Source organism: Gopherus evgoodei, chromosome 10 (assembly GCF_007399415.2).
Source record: "Gopherus evgoodei ecotype Sinaloan lineage chromosome 10, rGopEvg1_v1.p, whole genome shotgun sequence".
In the NCBI taxonomy this organism is placed as follows: domain Eukaryota; kingdom Metazoa; phylum Chordata; order Testudines; family Testudinidae; genus Gopherus; species Gopherus evgoodei.
The window spans coordinates 224,732-246,643 of record NC_044331.1 but is presented as its reverse complement, the minus strand read 5'-3'; the positions used below and the strand labels follow the sequence as shown (position 1 = coordinate 246,643).

General features: G+C 44.4%; 2 protein-coding genes across 12 annotated transcripts in view; one reads left to right on the top strand and one right to left on the bottom strand.

Moving 5' to 3' along the window:
• The window catches only part of TP53BP1 (tumor protein p53 binding protein 1), an 80,278-nt gene extending 77,615 nt beyond the window's left edge, over window positions 1-2,663 (top strand). For 7 of the 8 annotated variants that reach the window (XM_030577243.1, XM_030577246.1, XM_030577245.1 and 4 more), the window contains 2 exons: window positions 1,531-1,676; window positions 2,305-2,663. In XM_030577243.1, coding sequence (XP_030433103.1) covers window positions 1,531-1,676; window positions 2,305-2,513 — 355 coding nt within the window. In that variant the 3' untranslated portion in view covers window positions 2,514-2,663. The remainder of the gene's footprint in view (window positions 1-1,530; window positions 1,677-2,304) is intronic. The other variant, XM_030577242.1, reaches the window with a different exon arrangement.
• A 717-nt stretch (window positions 2,664-3,380) lies between these two features.
• The window catches only part of TUBGCP4 (tubulin gamma complex associated protein 4), a 41,662-nt gene continuing 23,130 nt past the window's right edge, over window positions 3,381-21,912 (bottom strand). For 2 of the 4 annotated variants that reach the window (XM_030577405.1, XM_030577403.1), the window contains 9 exons: window positions 21,091-21,141; window positions 18,678-18,783; window positions 17,823-17,930; window positions 17,381-17,519; window positions 15,192-15,369; window positions 13,584-13,718; window positions 8,894-9,010; window positions 7,787-7,926; window positions 6,875-7,376 (listed from right to left, as the gene is read on the bottom strand). In XM_030577405.1, coding sequence (XP_030433265.1) covers window positions 7,364-7,376; window positions 7,787-7,926; window positions 8,894-9,010; window positions 13,584-13,718; window positions 15,192-15,369; window positions 17,381-17,519; window positions 17,823-17,930; window positions 18,678-18,783; window positions 21,091-21,141 — 987 coding nt within the window. In that variant the 3' untranslated portion in view covers window positions 6,875-7,363. Of the gene's footprint in view, window positions 3,712-6,874; window positions 7,377-7,786; window positions 7,927-8,893; window positions 9,011-13,583; window positions 13,719-15,191; window positions 15,370-17,380; window positions 17,520-17,822; window positions 17,931-18,677; window positions 18,784-21,090; window positions 21,142-21,912 lie in introns of those variants that run through there. The other 2 variants (XR_004002291.1, XM_030577404.1) reach the window with 2 other exon arrangements.

Below are 21,912 nucleotides of genomic sequence, written 5' to 3'. Positions count from 1 at the left end.
CTCTTTTGTCCCCTCTGCTTACCTCCTGTGCTTCCATATTCTGGGGCCAGTGTTTCCCAGGTACTAGAAAAAAGGGAATTCTGAGGAAAGTTGAACTCCAACAGCATGAGTGAGGGGAAATTAGTTAAAATCAAGGACAACTTGGGGAGGGGCCCATGGAAGAGACTTGAAGATGTCTGAAGCAAGTGATTTCATGAGTGAATGAAGAAAGGGAAGGGTAGACACAGGCGCAGATAGAGCCTTTTTTCAGCTCCCAGAACATTAGAATTACTTGGTTTGACAGACCCCAGAGGGGTTACCCAGCCCATGAAAACTAGATCTATTGTAAAATTTAAATTACAATTGTAGTCAATTAAGGAAAGCAGCAGATGTTGGCTATGGACTTGAGTAAAGCAGCCGATAGGTTATCATATTCCTCGAGATTGGCTGTGTAGTGAATGCAGCAGAGTTGCACAACAGTATCTATTATATTAAATATCAGAGGGGTAGCCGTGTTAGTCTGGATCTGTAAAAGCAGCAAAGAATCCTGTGGCACCTTATAGACTAACAGACGTTTTGGAGCATGAGCTTTCGTGGGTGAATACCCACTTCGTCAGATGCATGCATCTGACGAAGTGGGTATTCACCCACGAAAGCTCATGCTCCAAAACGTCTGTTAGTCTATAAGGTGCCACAGGATTCTTTGCTACTTTTATTATATTAACCTTTCCCTTACCAGATTAATATTTAACATGTTAGTTAGACTAGCAAATACATACTAAACTGAGAGGACAGAAAAATAGAGAGGGAACTAGAAAGAGACTGTTATTTCCTTCATATTTCCGAGGAGATTTCTTTGGGGAAAATGCAGCTAATACATCGGGTGCAGAAATAACCCAACACTCCCAAATACTCACTGGGCAGGAGAAATCTGGAATGCAGGGCTTGCAATGAGATATGGCAGTAGGAGGCCTGCAATTTTGGCTTCATAAACAGTGGCATCTCTAATTTTAGTTATCCTCTTAATTGAACAGGAAAGTGACAATCCCTCTGTATGCAGCTCTGGTGAAAATGCACCCAGGATATTGGGTTCAGCTGCAGGCACCTTGCTACCAGAAAGATCTTAAAAAATTAGAAGAGACCACCACAAGTATACTTTTGCTCCAGCAATTCCCTCCAGCCATAGCTTTTCTCACCCCCACCCACCCCCCATCCTCACTGAGAAGGGACAGTGGCATTGCAGCTAAGGCATGGCCTGGAACATAAGAGATCTAGGTTCATTTCTCAGCTCTGCCATAGATTCATCATGTGACTAAGCAAATCCGTGTCTGTGCCTCCGTTTCCCTATCTGTAAAAGGGGTTAATACTTCCTTACCTCAAAGGGCTGTTGGGAGGATAAAGTTATTGATGTTTTTGAGGCATTCAGATACAAGGGTGGTGAGGGGTCATTTAACTAACCAGACAGGTTACCAGAGTAAGTGATCCTAGAATTAAGTTACTGTTTTGAGTCTATAGGGATCTGCCATTTCCACCCTCTTGTTCCTTTTCCAGGCACCCCCGAGAGAACCCCTTTGGTAACCTGAAGGTCCTTCTGGTATCAAACCAACAGCAGAACTTCCTGGAGCTCTGGTCAGAAATCCTTATGACAGGGGGAGCGGCATCAGTTAAACAACATTACTCGAATGCCCAGAACAAAGGTACCCACCAGACAGAGAGCTTCATGTGTGAATCTCATATCCAGTAGTTGGTATTTCAATGCCTGTGCAGTCTTGTGTGGAGTTCAAACGATTTAAAATTGACTTGATCAGGGGCTTAGGCTGCTGTAGGTGAGACCAGGGATGGGGTAGCAGACATAGGGCAGGATAACTGGTAACTCTCTGCCTGGATAAAATGGGTAAGCCTCCACTCCTCCACTGACACCATTTTGGGAGTGAACTTTTGCATGCTGCAATAGTTCAGGTGGTGATCCAGTCTGCTTTTAGAAAGGGAAAACTGGGTCAACAGTTGCTTCCCTTCTGGGTCTGCTGTCAGGCAGTGAATCTCCTCTCCCTCCAGTCCCTCTCCAGGAGAGGGATTTAGGGTGACCTGTGAGCTATGGAGTTCACGTAGGATGTGGAACCAGCAGCTGCTTGTTCATCTGCCAAACGGCAGCCTTGTTTTTTGATCTTCAGTACTTGAGGCTCCATCTGAGCTCAAGCCTCGATGTGGAGTATTTTTAACTTTACAAGACACACAATTTTCTGATTAGGGTTGCTGGACCAGTGAGACTGTGCATCTCTACTGCAGGGAGGGAATGAGTCTTTTTTCTTTTTTCCCTGACAATAGCCTGTGTCCTGCTCTCTGCAGATATTGCTTTGGGGGTGTTTGATGTGGTGGTGAGTGACTCGTCCTGCCCAGCTGCTGTCCTGAAGTGTGCGGAAGCATTACGTCTCCCTGTTGTGTCGCAGGAGTGGGTTATTCAGAGCCTCATTGCTGGGGAGAGGGTTGGCTACAACAAGCACCCAAAATATAAACATGACTATGGCCCCTGCTAATGCCACCCTGTGTCCTGCCCTCCCTGTTGGTGTGAAGACTGTGTTTTTAATCAGGTTTTAAATGTCTGTGTGTTACTGGCCACATGCATGGATCACTGTATATAGTTTTATTTGCTGGACTTTTATGATGGAAATAAATGTTGAATCTCTTGTGGTAACACTTTTTTCCCCCCTCCTATAAGCCCGTGACTTGGCTCCTTTCAGGGGTGGATGCTGGATTTCAGCTGAATTTCCCTTTGCTAAACACCTTGTTACTTTCCCACTTGCTTTAAAGGTGGCTACCAGGTCTAAAATATCAGCCCAAGTCAGTCCAGAACAATGAACTAAATGCCCTAATTGACTGTGGAAGCATTTACCCCACAACCAACTGCCAGGTCTAGTGGGGGGCACTGAGTACTACCTTGCTGTGTTTGTGAATGAGTTAGGATGTGCATGTCTCTTGCTGAGCAGCTTGGATTTGCTGATGTTGCTCTCTTTGCAGGATGGATTTGAGATGAAAGTGGGTGAAGGTATGCTTGGCACTGCTGCGATCATGGAACTCTAGGGTAGACCAAGTGCTATCTTGCCTGCCTTTCTGTGACCATTCTGGCTACTGTTTTCTAGCATGTATACTAGACTCTGTGCAGACTGGCATGGCCGAGACCAGAGAAGGCACATAGACACTGGGGACTATTTACCTGTGTTGGGAGTGCAGGGCAGAGCAGAAATTTGGAACAGGTAGCAATGTTTGAAGGGTTAAAGTTATCTTTTAAGTAGGCGTGGCAAGCAGTTAAAAAAAATGAACTGTGATTAATCACTTTGAATTGCACTGTTAATAACAGAATACAATTTATTTAAATATTTTTGGATGTTTTCTATATTTTCAAATATAGGCTCTGGGCTGGGGGGTGCAGGGTTCCAGCTCCTCCTCCCCACCACGGCCAGGCTGGGGCTCCAGCCACCTCCTGTCCATGCCTCCCTTTCTGCATAGAGGTATGTGATTAACACATTAATTTTGTTTTCAGTTAATCACAGGCATTAAGTGCAAGTGACAGCCCTACTTTTAAGATTCCAGGTATGAGGCAAGTCCTTTCCCCTGCAGGAACAGTTCAGCATCTGGCCCCCATCACACAACCAAGCAGTTACCACACGGTGAGACACAAGCCTTAGCTAGCTGCACTCAGATATCAAGAACTCATAGTCCATAGCTGGCAGAAGGCTGTAGGTACAAAAGAGATTGAGTAAACTGTAGGGCTGGCACGTGATTAAAAAAATTACTCTATTAATCACACTGTTAAACAATAATAGAATACCACAAATATTTTTGGATGTTTTCTACATTTTCAAGTATAGTGATTTCAATTACAACACAATACGAAGTGTAGACTGATCACTTTATTATTTTGATTAAATATTTGCACTGTAAAAAACAAATTGTTCAATTCACCTAACAAGTACTGTAGTGCAATTTCTTTATCATGAAAGTTGAACTTACAAATATAAATTATATACAAAAATCCCCTGCATTCAAAAATAACAATGTAAAACTTTAGCGCAGGCCTGCACAACTCGTAAAGCGGCGAGGGCCACATTACTCCAAAGAAAACAGCTGAGGGTCGAAACCCCCCAAACCTGCGGAAACACTCCGCCCCAGCACCGCCCAGCCCTGCAGAAACAAACCCTTCTTTCCCAGTGCTGCCCCACCAAAACAGCTGTGGGCCAAAAAGGAATGTTGGGGGTGGGGAGGTGATACTTGATTTTAAATCAACCAGGGGCTCTCAGCTGAAGAGCTGGCTGGGAGCCCTCAGGGTCAAAGTAAAGGGCCTGGGGCTCTGGCGGCTGCAGGAACCTGGAGCTTTGTGGGGCTGGGGCAGGGATTTAAAGGGCCCAGAGCTCCTGCTGCTGAGGGGAGCCTGAGCCCTTTAAATCCCAGCCCCAGTGCATCCGCTGGAGCTGCCGCCAGGATTCAAAGGGCTCTGGGCTGCCCGTGGTGGCAGGGAGCCCTGAGCCCTTTAAATCTCAGCCACGGCCGAGAATCTCTGTGGGCAGCTCAGAGCCCTTTGAATCCTGGGCACAGCTGAGATTTAAAGGGCTGTGGGGAGCCCAGAGCCTTTGAATCCTGTCTGCAGCTGGCAGGGCCAGCTTTAGGAAGTGTGGGGCCCAATTTGAACATTCTCGGCAGAGCCCTGGCAGGGATGACTGAAAAAAAAAAAAAAAAAGCCTTTCATTTCTTAGCAAGTGGTTCCCTATAAAAAGTTCTGCCACAGTATGTATTTTTTGTACCAATAGGGTTACCATACATCTGTATTTTCCTCCTGGATGGCGATTTAAGATCCAAAAAGCCTGACATGTCCGGGAAAGTACAGATGTATGTTTACGTTTTTTTAAAAAGATGTCTGAACTAGAAATGAGCTCCGCCACTCCCTGAGGGTGTGCTAGGGTGCACATGTGGGACCCAGCTGCTCCCTGCCCACCTCATTGAAGCAGGTGTGCAGGGTTACTTCCCTGGGAACTACAGGACACCAGTGGACATGGGGCTGGCTGGAGGTGCGGGGGGAGGTGGCTGGAGGTAGGGTCTGGCTGCAGGCTGGGCAAGGGATGTGGGGCAGGCTGGAGACAGCGTGTGGGATGGGCTGGCTGGCTTCAGGCAGGGCCACAGGGGGTGTGCAGCATGGGTTGGCAAGGCTGGAGACAAAGGAGTGCCAGACTGGCTGGCTTCAGGCAGGGGGGTGCGGCAGGGATTGGCTGGAGCCAGGGAATGGGGTGCAGGGCTGGCTGGAGACGGGCTGGTGTAGGGCTGACGGCAAGGCAGGGGGTGAGGGGCTGGCTGTGGGCAGCGGGTGCAGGGCTGGTTGCAGACAGGAACTGGTGGAGGCAGGGCAGGAGGTGCGGCAGGGGTTGGCTGCGGGCAACTGGTGCAGGTACAGGGGGTACAGCCCATCCTGTATGATGAGTGCCTCCTCCTCCTGCCTCCCCCACTAGGGTAGCAGTGGCAGCCTGTGGCTTAGGAGCTATTTAAAGGGCCTGGGGCTCCCCTGCTTCCACTGCCCTAGCCCTGTAAATAGCTACAGGAGCCCTGGGGAAGTGGTGGGGCTTCAGAGGCTATTTAAAGGACCAGGGCAGCAAAGGCATCTGGAGACCCCCCTTCCCCCCCCTGCTACCCCAGGGCTCTGGGGGCTATTTAAAGAGCCCACGGCTCTCCTGCTTCTACCGCCCCAGCCCTATAAATAACTGAGGGAGCCCTGCGGAAGCGGTGTGGCTTCAGCGACTATTTAAGGACCGGGGCGGCAGAGGCAGCTGGAGCCCCGGCTCTTTAAATAGCCCCCAGAGCCCCCCCCTACCCCAGGGCTCCCCTTCTTCTACCACCCCAGCCCTTTAAATAGCCACAAGAACCCTGGGGAAGTGGTGGGGCTCTGGTGGCTATTTAAAGGGCTGGGGCAGTAGAAGGGACGGGAACCCCGGACTTTTTAAATAGCCCCCACAGCCCTAACCCAGGGCTCCAGCAGTGGTGCTCTGGTGGCAATTTAAATGGCCTGGGAGCCACAAGCCTTTTAAATTGCCCCCTGGGGAAGCTGGGCCACCCCGCTACAGCACACTGGCTTTTGCCGGTACACCGTACTGGGGCTTGGGCATGTGGCCCTCTTAGGGGTAGGCTGATTCAGGGGAATTGGATGAATTGGCCTAAAGCCAACCCTGGCAGCTGAGATTTAAAGGGCTCTGGGCTCTCTGGCTGTGGGTAGCCCAGAGCCCTTTGAATCCCAGCTGCGGCTAAGATTTAAAGAGCTCTGAGCTCCCCACCGCTGCGGGCAGCCCAGAGCCTTTTGAATCCCGGCCGCGGCTGAGATTTAAAGAGCTCTGAGCTCCCCGCCACTGCGAGCAACCCAGAGTCCTTTGAATCGTGGCTGCGGCTGGGATTTAAAGAGCTCTGAGCTCCCTGCCACTGCGGGCAGCTCAGAGTCTTTTGAATCCCGCTGCGGCCCGCACAGTGAGCCTCTGTGGGCCGCATGTTGTGCAGGCCTGCTTTAGCCCCTACAAGTCCACTCAGCCCTACTTCTTGCTCAGCTAATTGCTCAGACAAACAACTTTGTTCACATTTGGAGGAGAGGATGCTGCCTGTTCATGTCTCCTGAAAGTGAGAACAAGTGTGCTTAGACCTAACCACACCACCACCTTTACCTCTCCTTGGGTTAAGATAAATTCTCTTTTCACAGAAAGAACGAGCTTGCATACTTCTGTCTCTTGCACAAACCTTAGGCTGCACAGACACTGTTAGCTGCCTAATCCGGCATTACAGCAATGTACACCTACAACCCAATTCCTGTGATTTCTTCCTGCTGCATCAGACATACCTGCAGATTTGTTTGAATCTGAGATCATGGCAACTGTAAAACAATTTATTGTAGAAACTGAACCCTGCGCATACAAGTTGGATCCTTTTACCATACACAGGTATTTAGCAGGATACTTATCTCTCTGTGCTTCCCTAGTGGCAAAGGTTAACAGTTTGGCTGAAGAGGTAGGAGGAGCTCTGATCTTGCATTTCCTCCTCTTCAGAAAATGACACCAGGCATGAAGTACAACAGGGATACAGAAATGCCACACGAGCCTGTGCTCACTGCTTTGTTCAATGAGTGGAATGGTTCCCTGCAGTCACTAGGAGTACTGACTGCATGAGATATTCTCCCCATTTAGTTTTTTCCAGAAGTTACTGATATCCTGGCAATGACTGAATATAAACTGCTATTGAGAAGGATTTGGCCAGGAAAATGCAAATTCCCTAGGAAGAGAGCTAATGGCCACATACATTCACCGTTGTCCTTGCTGCATCTTGCTGTGCACTAGTTCTCAGCCAGAAAAATGAGTCTCAGTGCTCAAACCCCAAAACTGCAAGAGAGGAGGAAAGAGACACCATTAATTACATACCTTAAGAAATTCCCTCTATGCAAGTGGGTAGATGGCTCCAGTGATCAGTCAACACCACATGGTGGGTAGCTTGCACTGATCCAAAGTAAATGTACACTGAGGAAGTAGTAGCTATGGTGAGTGGCACTAATTCAGACTCACTGGCCCCATCACATGGCAGCACTTTAGTCCATGTAATGCCCATTTGAGCCTTTTGATATAAGTAATTTTGGGCCCAGATGGAAAATTACCAAGTCCTCCCACAACAGAACCTCTTAATAAAAATCACCAAGAATTAGTTAATCCACTTTGTTTCAGTAATCTCAGAAAGCAGAGTTGCTGCTACCACCAAGCCTGATGCCCTTAAGGGCTTCAGTGCTGCATATTCCTACCTGCCCAAGGTCCCGCCAGCCTGGGTGTAGTATTTGTTGTAGTCCAGGCGGAGCAGCAGCTGAGCCAAGTCAGAGTTTATCTGGTGGTTGCGAACGCTGGAGAGAATCTTGAAGAGGAGAGAGGATTGACGGCTGAAGCCCTGCAAGTTACAGAAGATCAGAACAAGAGGATGCTAAGGTTACTGTGGCTTTCTGACCCTCACTGCTGCCAAAACAATTTTTCAAGGACCTACAGTGACGTTTCCTTCCAGATACACGTGGCCTTTGACAGGAACGTGAGACACTGTGCCATCTCCACTGTAAGGTAAGCTAGCTATTTCCCCCATGACATTCTAACAGGTTTCAGAATAGCAGCCATGTTAGTCTGTATCTGCAAAAAGAACAGGAGTACTTGTGGCACCGTAGAGACTAACAAAATTTATTTGAGCACAAGCTTTCGTGGGCTACAGCCCACTTCTTCGGATGCATAGAATGGAACATATATTGAGATATATATATACACACATACAGAGAGCATGAAAAGGTGAGTTGTCTTACCAACTGTGAGAGGTCAAGTGATAAACAAGATAGCCCAGTACAGACAGTTTGATAAGAAGTGTGAGAATATTACAAGGGGAGATAGATTCAATGTTTGTAATGGCTCAGCCATTCCCAGTCCCTATTCAAACCTAAGTTGATTGTATCTAGTTTGCATATCAATTCCAGCTCAGCAGTTTCTTGCTGGAGCCTGTTTTTGAAGCATTTCTGTTGCAAAATTGCCTCCCGCAGGTCTGTCATTGAATGACCAGACAGGTTAAAGTGTTCTCCTACTGGTTTTTGAGTGTTATGATTCCTGATGTCAGATTTGTGTCCACTAATTCTTTTGTGGAGAGACTGTCCAGTTTGGCCAATGTACATGGCAGAGGGGCATTGCTGGCACATGATGGCATATATCACATTGGTAGATGTGCAGGTGAATGAGCCCCTGATGGTATGGCTGATGTGATTAGATCCTATGATGATGATTAGGTCCATGACATTCTAGTGTTTGATACAGCAGGGTGAAAGTATAGACCTTGAGACTCAAAAGCAGGAAGGAGGAGAGGACCTGGATGGACAAAGATTCACCTTTACCAGGATGGTCAGCTGTGCAGCTCCACGCTCATCCAATGGGCCCAAATTCTGACTGACTAGAGAACAGAAACTGTGACACAGATCCAGGATTTCATTCAGGCAATGGAAAACCTGCAGAGAGAGTAAGTCATAACAAAGCAATTTTAAAATTAGATGCCAAAAACAGAGCCAATGAGAGGGCATTTTCCCACACTGGTTCACTGGGTCTTGCTTGACCTGACTATTTAAAAACAGCAGGAATATCCTATGAGGAGGAGAAACATAGCATAGTGTCATTTGCTGCCCTCCCTCCAATACCTTTTATAAATTTCAACTTCTTCCACTTTCTCACCCCTTTCTTTCCTTAAAGCCATGAACAGAGAGCCCACTACTTCTACACATAACCTCTTTTAAAATTAGGACACTTCAGTGCTGTAATATGGAATATTTTGAATCAAACTTTTCTTATTTAGAAAGCTGATAAGGTTGAAGGGACGCAGCTTAAATATAGCCTAACATTTGAGGGTTTTGTACAAATGAGACATGCTGCCACAATTTAAAATGTGAGCGAAAACAATTTTTAAACAAACGATCCACTGCAGGTGTTTGAAACAAACGTAGCAATAAGAGCCTGAAAGATTTTCATCTAAAATGAAACACAAAAAGAAAACAGCATAAATAGGGTCACTGACTTTTAAAATTCACTTTTTACAATCTGTTAGGGAGTCTAACAGAAAAATATTAGGGGGATAGATATGATTCCCTGCTGAGTCACATAGCAAGGACTAATGATCTGAAAAGGAGACAAAGGAAGACTAGAAACTTGGGCATGAATAAGCAAAATAAGAACCTAAAAACAGCCAGACTGGGTCGGACCAAAGGTCCATGTAGCCCAGTGTCCTGTCTGCCAACAGTGGCCAGTGCCAGGTGCCCCAGAGGGAGTGAACAGAACAGGGAATCATCAAGTGATCCATCCCCTGTCGCCCATTCCCAACTTCTGGCAAACACAGGCTAGGGACACCATCCCTGCCCATCATGGCTAACAGTCATTGATGGACCTATCCTCAATTAACTTATCTAGTTCTTTTTTGAAGCCTATTATAGTCTTGGCCTTCACAACATCCTCTGGCAAGGAGTTCCACAGGTTGACTGTGCACTGTGTGGAAAAATACTTCCTTTTGTTTGTTTTAAATCTGCTGTCTATTAATTTCATTTGGTGATCCCTAATTCTTATGCTATGAGAGAGTGTAAATAACACTTCCTTATTTACTTTCTCCACACCAGACATGATTTTATGGGCCTCTATTCTATGCGCCCTTAGCTGTTCCATTCCCCTAATCATTTTTGTTGCCCTTTTCTGAACCTTTTCCAATTCCAATATATCTTTTTTGAGATGGGGTGACCACATCTGCATGCAGTATTCAAGATGTGGGCGTACTATGGATTTATATAGAGGCGATATATTTTCTGTCTTACTATCTATCCCGTTCTTAATGATTCCCAACATTCTGTTTGGTTTTTTTTTGACTGCTGCTGCACACTGAGTGGATGTTTTCAGAGAACTATTCACAATGACTCCAAGATCTTTTTTCTGAGTGGTAACAGCTAATTTAGACCCAATCATTTTATATGTACAGTTGGGATTATGTTTTCCAATGTGTGTTACTTTGCATTTATCAACACTGAATTTCATCTGCCATTCTGTTGCTTCATCACCCAGTTTTGTAGAATTCAGCTTGGGACGAAGGCACAGTTTTTTTTATAAACAATGATTGTCGTTCTCTTGCTGTCTTTAGATCCAGCCTGATGCTTTTCTGGAAAACTTGCTTTAGTCAAATAAGTTAGCAGGCTCAATGAAGGGTAACTGGGTGAAACTGTGGCTTCCAATATATGTCAGAGGTTAGGGTAATGATCTAAGGTCCTATCTGGCTATAAATCTGTGGGGGGAAAAGCAGCTAATACCTCTACTGAAATACAATCAAACCAAGATACTCAAAGCCAGGGAGAAACCTAGAATACCATAATATAAGTGTGTGAAATAAAACACGGCAGCAAAACAGGCTATTACAATTTTGGGCTACATACAAGGAAGCAACAGGTCCTAAGAAATAAGGTGCCAGTTTCCCTATATAAGGCTTTGGGGTGATCACATCTGGGATATTACATAATATCTTATGGTTTTTATACTCTCAGAAAGGAAGTAATGGGGACCCTATCATCGTAGAGGTTAAAACTGGACTATACAAGATACTAGAAAATGTACTTGCACTGTCCATTGCTAGCAGACTGGATAATAAGAGGAATTGGAATTGTTCATTTAGAGCATAAATTAGACCTATGTAGTATTACTGAAACCAACTAGACTTGCATGTTGGGAATGTTAAAATCACTATTTAGGAAGGACAGCGTAGGGGAGAGGGCACACTGTCAAAAATGGAAACACCTGTTTCCAAGTCACTGAAGCCAATGACATTGAATGCTTACAGATAAATCGTAAGATGGGGTATTAGTAGGTATATGATGCAGACCACCACATTACATTAAGGAGCAGGATGACCCTAGCTGGGACTTCAATCTGAGCAGCAGGATGGAAGTCTCATGCTACCAGTATTAAAATGTCCTTGACATTCCTAGAAAATTGTCATCTGTAATTTTTATCTCATGCAATGATGCACCCAACACAAGAGAATTCTATATTAGACCTCATGTTGACAGAGGAACTGATAAAATTTAGTGGTTGCATAAGTGCAAATGACAACTTGCTCATACTATTTGCACATAATAAATGAAGTCCAAACCAGTAATATATAACTTGGCACTTTAAGAGAGCCAGTTTCACAAACCTGGGTACAATTATGAGACACATCAGCCGAGAGAATTCGCACAAAAAAGGGGGAATAAGTTGAACTTTACTAGATGCCCCAAAACCCACAATTGAGGGGAAAAAAAGACTCCACTGCTTAAAAAAACCAAAAACAAAGGCCACCAAAAACATGGCTTAGAACGGAAGTGAAAGCAGTGATAAATTACAAATGGAAAAAAGGGGAAGTTGATAGAAATGAATATAAAGTAGAAGCTAGGAATTGTAGAAAATTGGTAAGGGAAGCAAAAGAACACAAGAAGAAATATATGGCCAGCAGCGTTAAGGACAATAAAAAGGAATCTAAAAGTTTATTAGGAAGGACAAAAAATCCTAAATGGTCTTTTGGACCATTACTAGATGGACATGGTAGAACTTTCCCTGAAGAAAAAGAAGTGTTCAATATGGATATTTCTGTTCCATATTTGAGAAAAAGCCAGATGATGTAATCATATCATATGGTGATGAAATCTCTTCCATTCTAACAGTAACTCAGGAGTATATTATCTGCTTTAAGTCGTTTTTAAATAAATGGGTCCAGATTATAAAACACACACAATTGCAAGTTAAGAGGGCTGAGGAGCTCTCTGGACCATTAATTTTGATTTTCATTAAGTCTTGGAACACTGGTGAGGTTCCACAGGACAGGAAGAAAGTAAATGAGCCAGTATTTATAAAGAGTAAATGGGATGACTTGATATTGATCCTGGTCAAAATAATGGAATGGTTGTTATGGAACTCCTTTAATAAAAATAATGAAGAGGGTAATATAATTAGTGCCAATAAACATGGGTTCATGGGAAACAGATCCTGTCAAACTAATTTGGTATGTTTTTTGAGATAACAGGTTTGGTTGATTAAGTAGATTATATCAGCACTGTTACCTTTTACTTCTGTAAGGCATTTGACTTGGTACTACACAACATTTTGATTAAAAAACTATAAAGATACAAATCAACATTGCACACATTAAATGGATTAAAAACTGGTTAACTGCAAGGTCTCAGAATGTAACTGAACAGGGAATAATAAATCGAGCAGCTGTGTTTCCAGTGGAGCTCTGCAGGAATCAGTTCTTAGCCCTACCCTGTTTAACAATTTTATGAATGATTGTCCTAAAAGAAAAACTGAAAGTTTGTAGATGATAAAGACTGGGGAAGTGGTAAATAAGGAAGAGGACAGATCATTGATAGTGATCTGAACATCTTGGTAAGCTGGATGCAAGCAAATAATAAGCATTTCTATATGATGAAATGCAAATGTAGACATCTAGGAACAAAGAACACAGACCCTATTTACATGATGAGAGACTCTACCCTGGGAAGCTGTGATTCTGAAAAAGATTTGGGGAGCATCTTGGATAAGCAGCTGAACACAAGCTCTGTGTGACACTGGGGCCAAGCTCCTCAAACAGAAGGTTAGGGGGCGACTTGATTACAGTTTAAGTATACAGGAGAACAAAACTTTGATAATGGCCTCTTCAATCTAGCAGACAGAGGTATAACAAGATCCAGTTGCAGGAAGCTGAAGCTAGATAAATTCAGACTAGAAATAAGGTAACTTAGCAGTCAGGATCATTGACCACTAGAACAACATATCAAGGATTGTGGTGGATTCTCCATCCCTGGACATTTTAAAATCAAAATTGGATGTTTTTCTAAAAGAGATGCTTCAGTTCAAACAGGAATTAGTTATGCAGGAGGTCACAGATGATCACAGTGGTCCCTTCTGACCTTCTCTATATGAATATGGGAAATGTTATTGATATATCAAATCTATTCACAATGGAATATAAAACCTCTAGGGTATCTTGTGGAAAAGAACCAGAGAGCAAAATCTACTTACAGGTTTGAGCAGGATGAAGGATTGAGCCAACAGGTTACTTAAGAAGTGATCATGAGCCAATCGGATGCTCTCGAAATCCCGAGTGGAGTTTATCTGTAGCAGAAGCTGTGAGAACTGAGACTCCAGCACATCCACCTGATAGGCAGGTACAGAAATCTCATTAGTACTACTTTTCCTTACCTGCTGGGAGCAATTCCATCTCTACCTAGCCTCCTCAACCTGCCTGAAGAGCTGGAAAAATCTCAGGAGTGCCATACCTCAGACGAGTCTGAACCTTAATCTAGGATCTGTGAATTACTGGTACAGCTTGTCAAAAATGGACCATTTTCTGCCCTCCCCCTAATCCTCCCTGCCCCAAAATTTCTAAAAACCAGTTTAAAGTTCACACCTTTCAAACTGTTAAATATTTAATTAAATTCTCACCTTGTTTTTTCCTACTGGCAAACCATGAAATATTGGATTCTAAAGCAGGGTTAACAATTTATTTTTTCAATCTTTTAGTTAATTATGTAACTTTTAAAGAATTTCACAAAAAGTTAATTTGGCCCTTTGTAACTCTCACCCAAATTCTGGAAGCCAACCTGCATCCCATACTTTTGTCATTAGCAGTCCCTGTGTCCACATGCAAGAGGCATTGAGACTGCCCAATTAAGCTAATTGGAGAAAATATCAGCTACACGGTTGCAGAAGTTACATGTTTTTTCAGTTTAACTATCACTTGAAGGGGGAGTTTAATAATTTTCTTTTAAGGTTTGTGACTTTTTATATAGTTTGATTGAACAAAAAATAAAGTTTTTTGCACTTCAGAATCAGTTTGCTACTATCATTGTCTTGTTCACCCCTCATGCTTCCACTTTCTTTGCACAGCGCCAGTGTGATTTTAACAGCCAATAACCTCACAAAATCCTGGCAACTAGAAGTTAAATTTTTACCCTTTGAAAACTGCAGTTTCAAGCTCAGATGTTTAGAGCAGTGGTTTTCAACCTTTTACCCTTTGCAGACTCCCTTAAAAATTTCAAATTGAGGTGCAGACCCTTTTGGAAAACTTAAACATAGTCTGTGGGTCCACAGACAGGTTGAAAATCACTGTTCTATGGTAAAAACACTTCTGCAGACCCCTCAGACACAGTCTGCGGACCCCAGAGGTTCATGGACCACAGGCTGAAAACTAGATTTACAGCATTGTTTCTAACAATGCTCAAAACAGCAACCACTGAACTCAGGCTGTGGCTGACTTTGAAGGTGAGAAAGGCAGGATGGTATCAGACACCACCTATGAAAACTAGATATTACTGGAAAGCTGGAATTCCTGTATAGCATTCACTTACTGCTCTGCTGGCTCACGAGACCACAAGCTTTAAGATGGTCCCTGGTCCCTCAGCTCAGTAATTAATAGCTCTTGCTTTGCACTTTTAAGTCCTTGTTCGCCCCATCCTATCCACCATTCTCCCTACAACCTGCAGGCAAACTCCCCAGGAAAAGATAGTGTGTAGTATAATCTGAGTCTTGCTGTAGAAGATTTAGACGCCTGCTCAGTGCCTCCCCTTCATTTCCCTCTTCTTGTTTATCTGCCTAAACGGCACACCACATCCTCTTCTGCACCCCAACCTGCAGATAGTACTGAAGATTATCCACAAGGAAGGCCATGTGATCCCTCAGACGCCACTTGATGGCATCAGTTCTGTTGGACTTCAGGTGCTTGCGCTGCATCTGGAGAGCCCAGCAGTGCTGCAGCTCAGCCTGGACCCGCCGCACACTCAGCAGGTATTTGAATACAACGTTGTATCTGCAGCCAAGACAAATATCAACCATTCAAGAAAAAGAAAGGCTTCCTTGGAGCCCAAGTCCCACACCAGACAAAGGTTGGAACATGAACATGAGACGAAAAGGAGGAGAGCTGAACAGCAACATGCAGAACAGGTGGGGGCATGGCCCAGCCCTGTAAATAGAAATGTTTTTTCCTTAATGATACTGAACTCAGGGTGTAGCCAATAATAATAATAATAAAAAAAATCAGGTATGAGGATCCGGGGGTGAAATGAAAGCCTGCAAGATATTTAGCTTAGTCAAACAAGGCCTCAGGCTTAGAAATAGACTGATATGAGTAGCTAACCGATGAGTAAGGCTGCAGGTTTGTCACAGATTCCGTGACCTCTGCAGAGGCCAGTGCGCCTGGCTCAGGGGCAGCCCCTGCACTAGATGCACCAGTTGCTGCTGGGACAGTCTCAAGCCACTGCTCCCCCACACACCCTCCTGCAGCAGAGTTTGGGGTGGGTGGGGGCACAGGACGGGGTGAGGAGGGCTCTGGGTGGCACTTACCTGGGGGGCTCCCCGGACGTGGCGACATCCTCCTCACTCAGCTGCTAGGCAGAGGCGTGGCGCTGGCTTCACAGCTCCTATTGGCTGCAGTTCCCGGTCAATGGTAGCTGCAAGGGCAGTGCCTCCACCTGAGTAAGGTGAATGTCACCATCTCTCGGGAGCCCCCCAGGTAAGCACCACCCAGAGCCCTCTTCACCCCATCCCCTGCCCTTTCCCACACCCAAACTCTGCTGCTGGAGGGGAAAGGGGGGAGAAAGGCACAGAGCTAGGTAGGGAGCCTGCCATCCCCACCAACCACTCCCCTCCAGCACCAGCGGGGGGGTCCCAGGCCACATGCCACTGCCCCCCCCCCTTCCCCAGCACCCATGGGGCCCCCGGGAAGGCACCCCCCCAGTTTTATTCACTGGTATTTTTAGTAAAAGTCATGGACAGGTCAAGGAATGTGAATTTTTGTTTACTGTCCATGACTTTTACTAAAAATACCAGTGACTAAAATGCAGCCTTACCCCTGAGTTACCTTGTCACAAGATGAAACACTCACAGGAACAGCAGTGTTAACTGCTGATATTTAGGAAATATATATTGCCATTTGCCAGTTAGAGTATTTGGGGGATTTTTGCAGACATAGGATGTCAGTAAAGTGCTAACCACAAGTTGTTATAGTGATTGAGTAATGTAAATGTTAACGGGTAGAAAAGGAACTAAAAAGTTAACCTATGGAAAATGGGGCATCCCAAATTTAATGGGGTATAGAAACAGATAAAATATAGATGAAACCTTCATAAATGTATATGAACCCAAGTGGGCATCAGCGTTACACATTATAAAAGCTGTATCTCAGCCTGTGTGCCTTTGGAGATGCCAAAACGAGACCCATTGGTGGTGGTGATGACAATGACGATGAGGAGGAGGAGATCACGACAGACACTCTAGGGTTCCCCAGCAGGAGATCTGATGCCACTTACAGGGTTAAACACTTCACTCAACCTGCTGTTGTATTTCAGTGTTTGTGGGACTATTTAGCTGCTTAGTGGATTTATAATAAAGGGATTTGTGATCAATTGCAATCGTTTCTCATGTGTGCCTCAGGTCTCACATTCTAATGATACTGGGAATAACCTTCTTGATGCTGTAGCCACTCAGGAGACTGAACCTTTATCAACCAATTGATACACCTATCAAGCTACAGGGGTTTTCTGTTAGTGCTCTGCAGGAGTTTCACCATGAGGAGGAAGGAGTAGAGCTGTAGATGGACACATTTTTGAGGGAGAAGCAAATTTAGCAGTACCTTACCGCACTCACCATGACATCAGCAACAAGTGGCCATAATGTAAGTAAGTTATAACGAATAATTTGGAGAGCAGACAAAGGCAATGAAGCTTTTTTCCTTCATTCAGTGTGAAGGATAGAGAATCACAGCATGCCTGAAACTTCAGAGGTGGGATGCCTACGTGAGCAGACAAGGATTGGGTACTCACTTCTCCAAGACAGCAGGAGTGAAGAGGATGTGCAATGGCCACTGCACTTTATAAGAGAGTCCCAGAGCTGCCCAACCAGACGTGGGGGCTTCACGGGGAGATAACTCCCGGGAAGGCCCTTCACGAGCTTGAGAAGCATCTGGAAAAGAATGGAGTTGCTGAACTATAACCTGTGTATAGATTTTTAGTGGGAGGAGACAAATCTGGAAAAAAAACAAAGGAGGGAAGGACTGAATGAGAAGAGGCAGCAGCGGCAGGGCATCCAAAGGTACAATGTGGTGTGGGGGAGGGAGGAGAAACTTTTGAGTCATGAAGGCAAAAGAGGAAAGGGAGCTTACACAGTTAAGATTTCTTAATCCTAACAGTCTGCAGTATGAATAGAGAGACTGAAGCAGGCCAGCACCACTATCCCCACCCTTAGCAAGCAGGCACAAGTCAATACCTTTATACTCCTTTCCATGATACTCAATGGTAAGGTGGAGCAAAGGAAGGAGGTTATCATCATCTAGCAACACCTTGTGAGCAGACTGCTGGAACGCAACATTGACATCTGATAGGGAAAGAGCATGAATGTCAAAGAGAGCATCAAGGTACAACTGACAACCACAGAGTTGCTACGGGGCCAGAAGCTGAGAAGTCTACTCAGTTCTTAGTAGCTCATGCTGGGACTCAAAGGCAATATTCTAAATTGCAACTAGTTCCCATCCCTCTCAATGATTTCCTGCCTCAGCTTTGGAACACTGACCTATCCTACCACATGGGATACTTGACAGAGTCACGAAGGGATGGCCAGTCTGTATGACATTCTAGTTCAGCAACTGCATGTCATCATCTCTAAGAAGTAAAGGGGTGCTTCTGTATGCCAAGATGGCAGCTTCTCTCTCTCTGTGCACTAATCCAAATAAACGACCTGCTTGTGTTTGCAAAGTAATTTACCAAATGGCTAGGCAATTGTTTGGTAAATGATCAATATAAGAGAAGGAAAAGTCCTTTTAGATCCCATTTAGTTGATCTTACTCCTTGGACAGTGCAGGATTGTTCTCTTCAGCACACTGCCACCTACATCTGCTTAGCTCTGATGTCATGGACACTATCCAGAGCAATGTTAAGACAGCTGCATGCTGCAGTGGGAAAATACAGGTTCATCCTTGGTGGCTGCTCGAGTCTCATACTTGAGCACAAGCACTAGCACACAACTGAACGAGTCTCACACTTGCTGTGCTGGGCAGGGCTCGCTGCCCTCTTGCCACAGTGGGCAGAGTGAGCAGGTCTTGGCAACTGAATGATGATTACTCACCATGTTCAGTTACAGCTGTGGGTGGGGTTTTTAACATGTGCTGTGCAGTGTCTATGAAGGCCTGGAACAATTCTCCTCTCCCCAATAGATAAAAATCCTTAATAATCTGTAAAGAAAAACATTTAAATTCAAAACTCTAAAGAACTGAACAGAAATTATAAAATCCCCACTTACCTTTCCTGGTTTATAGTATCTGCTTTCATTACTGGACAGACTGCAGTTTGTACCATTTTCAAGAGCAGCTGTACAACCTGAATCTCCAGAGCAGGATTTCTGGTTTTGGGAAGAATCCATCTTAAGTCCCAAAGGTCTGTGGTGTCTTGCCGCTCTCCAAGATGCAGATTGCAAAACACACACGGATGAATCCTAGAGAATGACTCATACAGAAATGTGGTCTAGATAAAATTACTATAAGGTGAGTGCGCAACTGGTTGAAAGACCATACTTAAAGTAGTTATCAATGGTTTGCTGTCAAACTGGAAGGACATATCTACTTGGGTTCCACAGGGTTCAGTCCTGGAACTCTTCCATATTTTCATTAATGACTTGGATAATGGAGTGGAGAGTATGGTTATAAAAGTTGCTGATGACACTAACCTGGGAGGGAGTGGAGACACTTTGGAGGACAGGATTAGAATCCAAAACAATGACAAATGAGAATTGTCTCAAATTAACATAATGAAATTCAATAAAGACAAGTGCGAAGGAAAAATCAAATGCACAACTATGAAATGGAGAATAACTGGCTAGGTGCTAGTATTGCTAAAAAGAATCTGGGGTTATAATGCATCACAAACTGAATATAAATCAAAAATGTGATGCAGCTGTGAAAAAGGCTGATATTCCGGGGTGTATTAACGGGAATGTTGTATGTGAAACATGGGAGATAATTGTCCTGCTCTTCTCAGCCCTGGTGAGGCCTCACCTGGAGCAGTGTGTCCAGTTCTGGGAGCCACACTTTAGGAAAGATGTGGAAAAACTGGAAAGAGGCTAGAGGATAGCAACAAAAATGATCAGGTTTTCTAAACCTTATCCGTGAGTAGAGCCCTGTCAAATTCACAGTCCATTTTGGTCAATTTCACAGTCATAGGATTTAAAAAAAATCAGATTTCATCATTTCAGCTATTTAAATCTGAAATTTCACCGTATTCTGATTGTAGGGTTCCTTACCCCAGAAGGAGTGTGTGTGTGTCGGGAGTTTGCAAGGATATTTGTGTGTGTGGTGGTGGGGGGGGGAGGGTTGCAGTACTGTTACCCTTACTTCTGCACTGCTGCTGGTGCTGCCTTCAGAGATGGGCAGCTGGAGAGTGGCGGCTACTGGCCGGGAGCCCAGCTCTGACGGCAGTGCAGAAGTAAGGGTGGCAATACCACAACCCCCCCGGCCCCCCCAAAATAACCCTGTGTTTCCCCTACAACTCCCTTTTGGGTCAGGAACCCAATTTGAAAAACGCTGGTTTCCCCCATGAAATCCATATAGCATAGGGTAAAAGTACACAAAAGACCAGATTTCATGGTCCATGATGTGAGGAAAGGTTAAAAAGGTTAAAAAAACTGGACAAATTTAGTCTTGAGAAAAGAAGATTTGGTGTGGTGGGAAGTAGTCTTTAAATACACGAGGGGCTGTTTATAAAGAGGATGGTGGTCAATTGTTCTTCATGTCAATTGAAGGTAGGACAAGTAATAATGGCCTTAATCTGAAGCAAGGGAGATTAAATATTAGGAAAATCCTTCTAAGCATAATGGTAGTTAAATTCTGGAACAGGCTTCAAAGGGAAGTTGTGGAATTCCCATCACTGGAGTTTTTTAAGAACAGGGTACCAGCAGTTCTCAAACTGTGGGTAGGGACTCCAAAGTGGTCACAACCCTGTTTTAATGGGGTCATCAGGGCTGGCATTAGACTTGCTGTGGCCCACGACTAAAGCCGAAGCCTGAGCCCCACTGCTCTGGGTGGCGGGCTCAGGTTATAGGTCCCCCCACACCTGAAGCCCTTGAGTTACAGTTTTGGACTCCCAGCCAGGGCCATGGGGCTTGGATGGGTGGCTTAGGCTTCAGTCCCCCACTCCTGGGGTCATGTAGTAATTTTTGTTGTCAGAAGGGGATCACGGTGCAATGAAGTTAGAGAACTCCTGGATTAGACAAATATCTGTCAGGAATGGTCTAGGTTTACTCGGTCCTGCCTCAGTGCAGGGAACTGGACTTGATGACTTTAAGCTCCCTCCCAGCCCTACATTTCTCTGATTCTATCGTAGACCCTGAAAGATCACGCCATGTGCTCCCATTTTTAGGATATAGGAGGGGAGAACAGCTTTGTCCAATGGAGGTAAACACAGAAAATGAGTGCTGACATTGGATAGGAAAGAACTAATTTAAAAATCTCTCAATTTCAACTTTTTCAGAGAAAGAGTTGTATTACCTTTAGTTGTCCTAGTAAATCTGATTCTTCTACCATCAGCTTCCATAGGTGCTAAGGAGAAACCAGAACATGCTCAGCAGAATCCAGCATTCCAAACTCAGTGTTCTTAACTGAACCCACTCAATCATAACATTAGCTACCACGCTCAGGATACCATGATAATGAGCATTGTTTAAAAAAAAAAAAAAAAGTCTACATATAACTGAATCCATCCAATACTAGGACAGAATAGGAAGAGGGAGCATCTGTTTGTTGGCAGCCCATGTTACTAATTAATGAACCCTCTAACTCACACCAGCATGATTACTTCTGGCAGTAAACTGCAACCAGGATTTCTTAAATATCAGTCAAATACAAGCAGCTATTATAACAAATTATAATGGAGTCAAACTCTGTTACCAAACCAACTCCCTCCCTCCTTCCAGGAAATGCTTTATTCCAATTCACTTCCCTCAGGGGGATGGCTTGGGTAAATGGGCAGGACTAACATTATTCCTTTGAGGTTCCCATTGATATGGTCTCTGTTGACAAGTTTTATAATTAACAGACAAAACTTCAATAAAGTTGCTTCTTAGGGTGTTTTGGACTTTAACTCTCCTTGATATGTATATTTTAACTAAGTATTTAAAAGTATGGAAATGAAAAAATGAGGGTAGGTAAATGTTCAAATACTCACTTTTCATATAATCTTGTAAATAAATGAGTACAGTATCAATGTACATTCAAACAAACATCCTCAAGCATTATCTCCTCTCTCTCAGTACAGTTTTAGAAGTCAAAAACCTTTGAAGTCTGTGGACACATTAACGCCTTTTTTTCCTC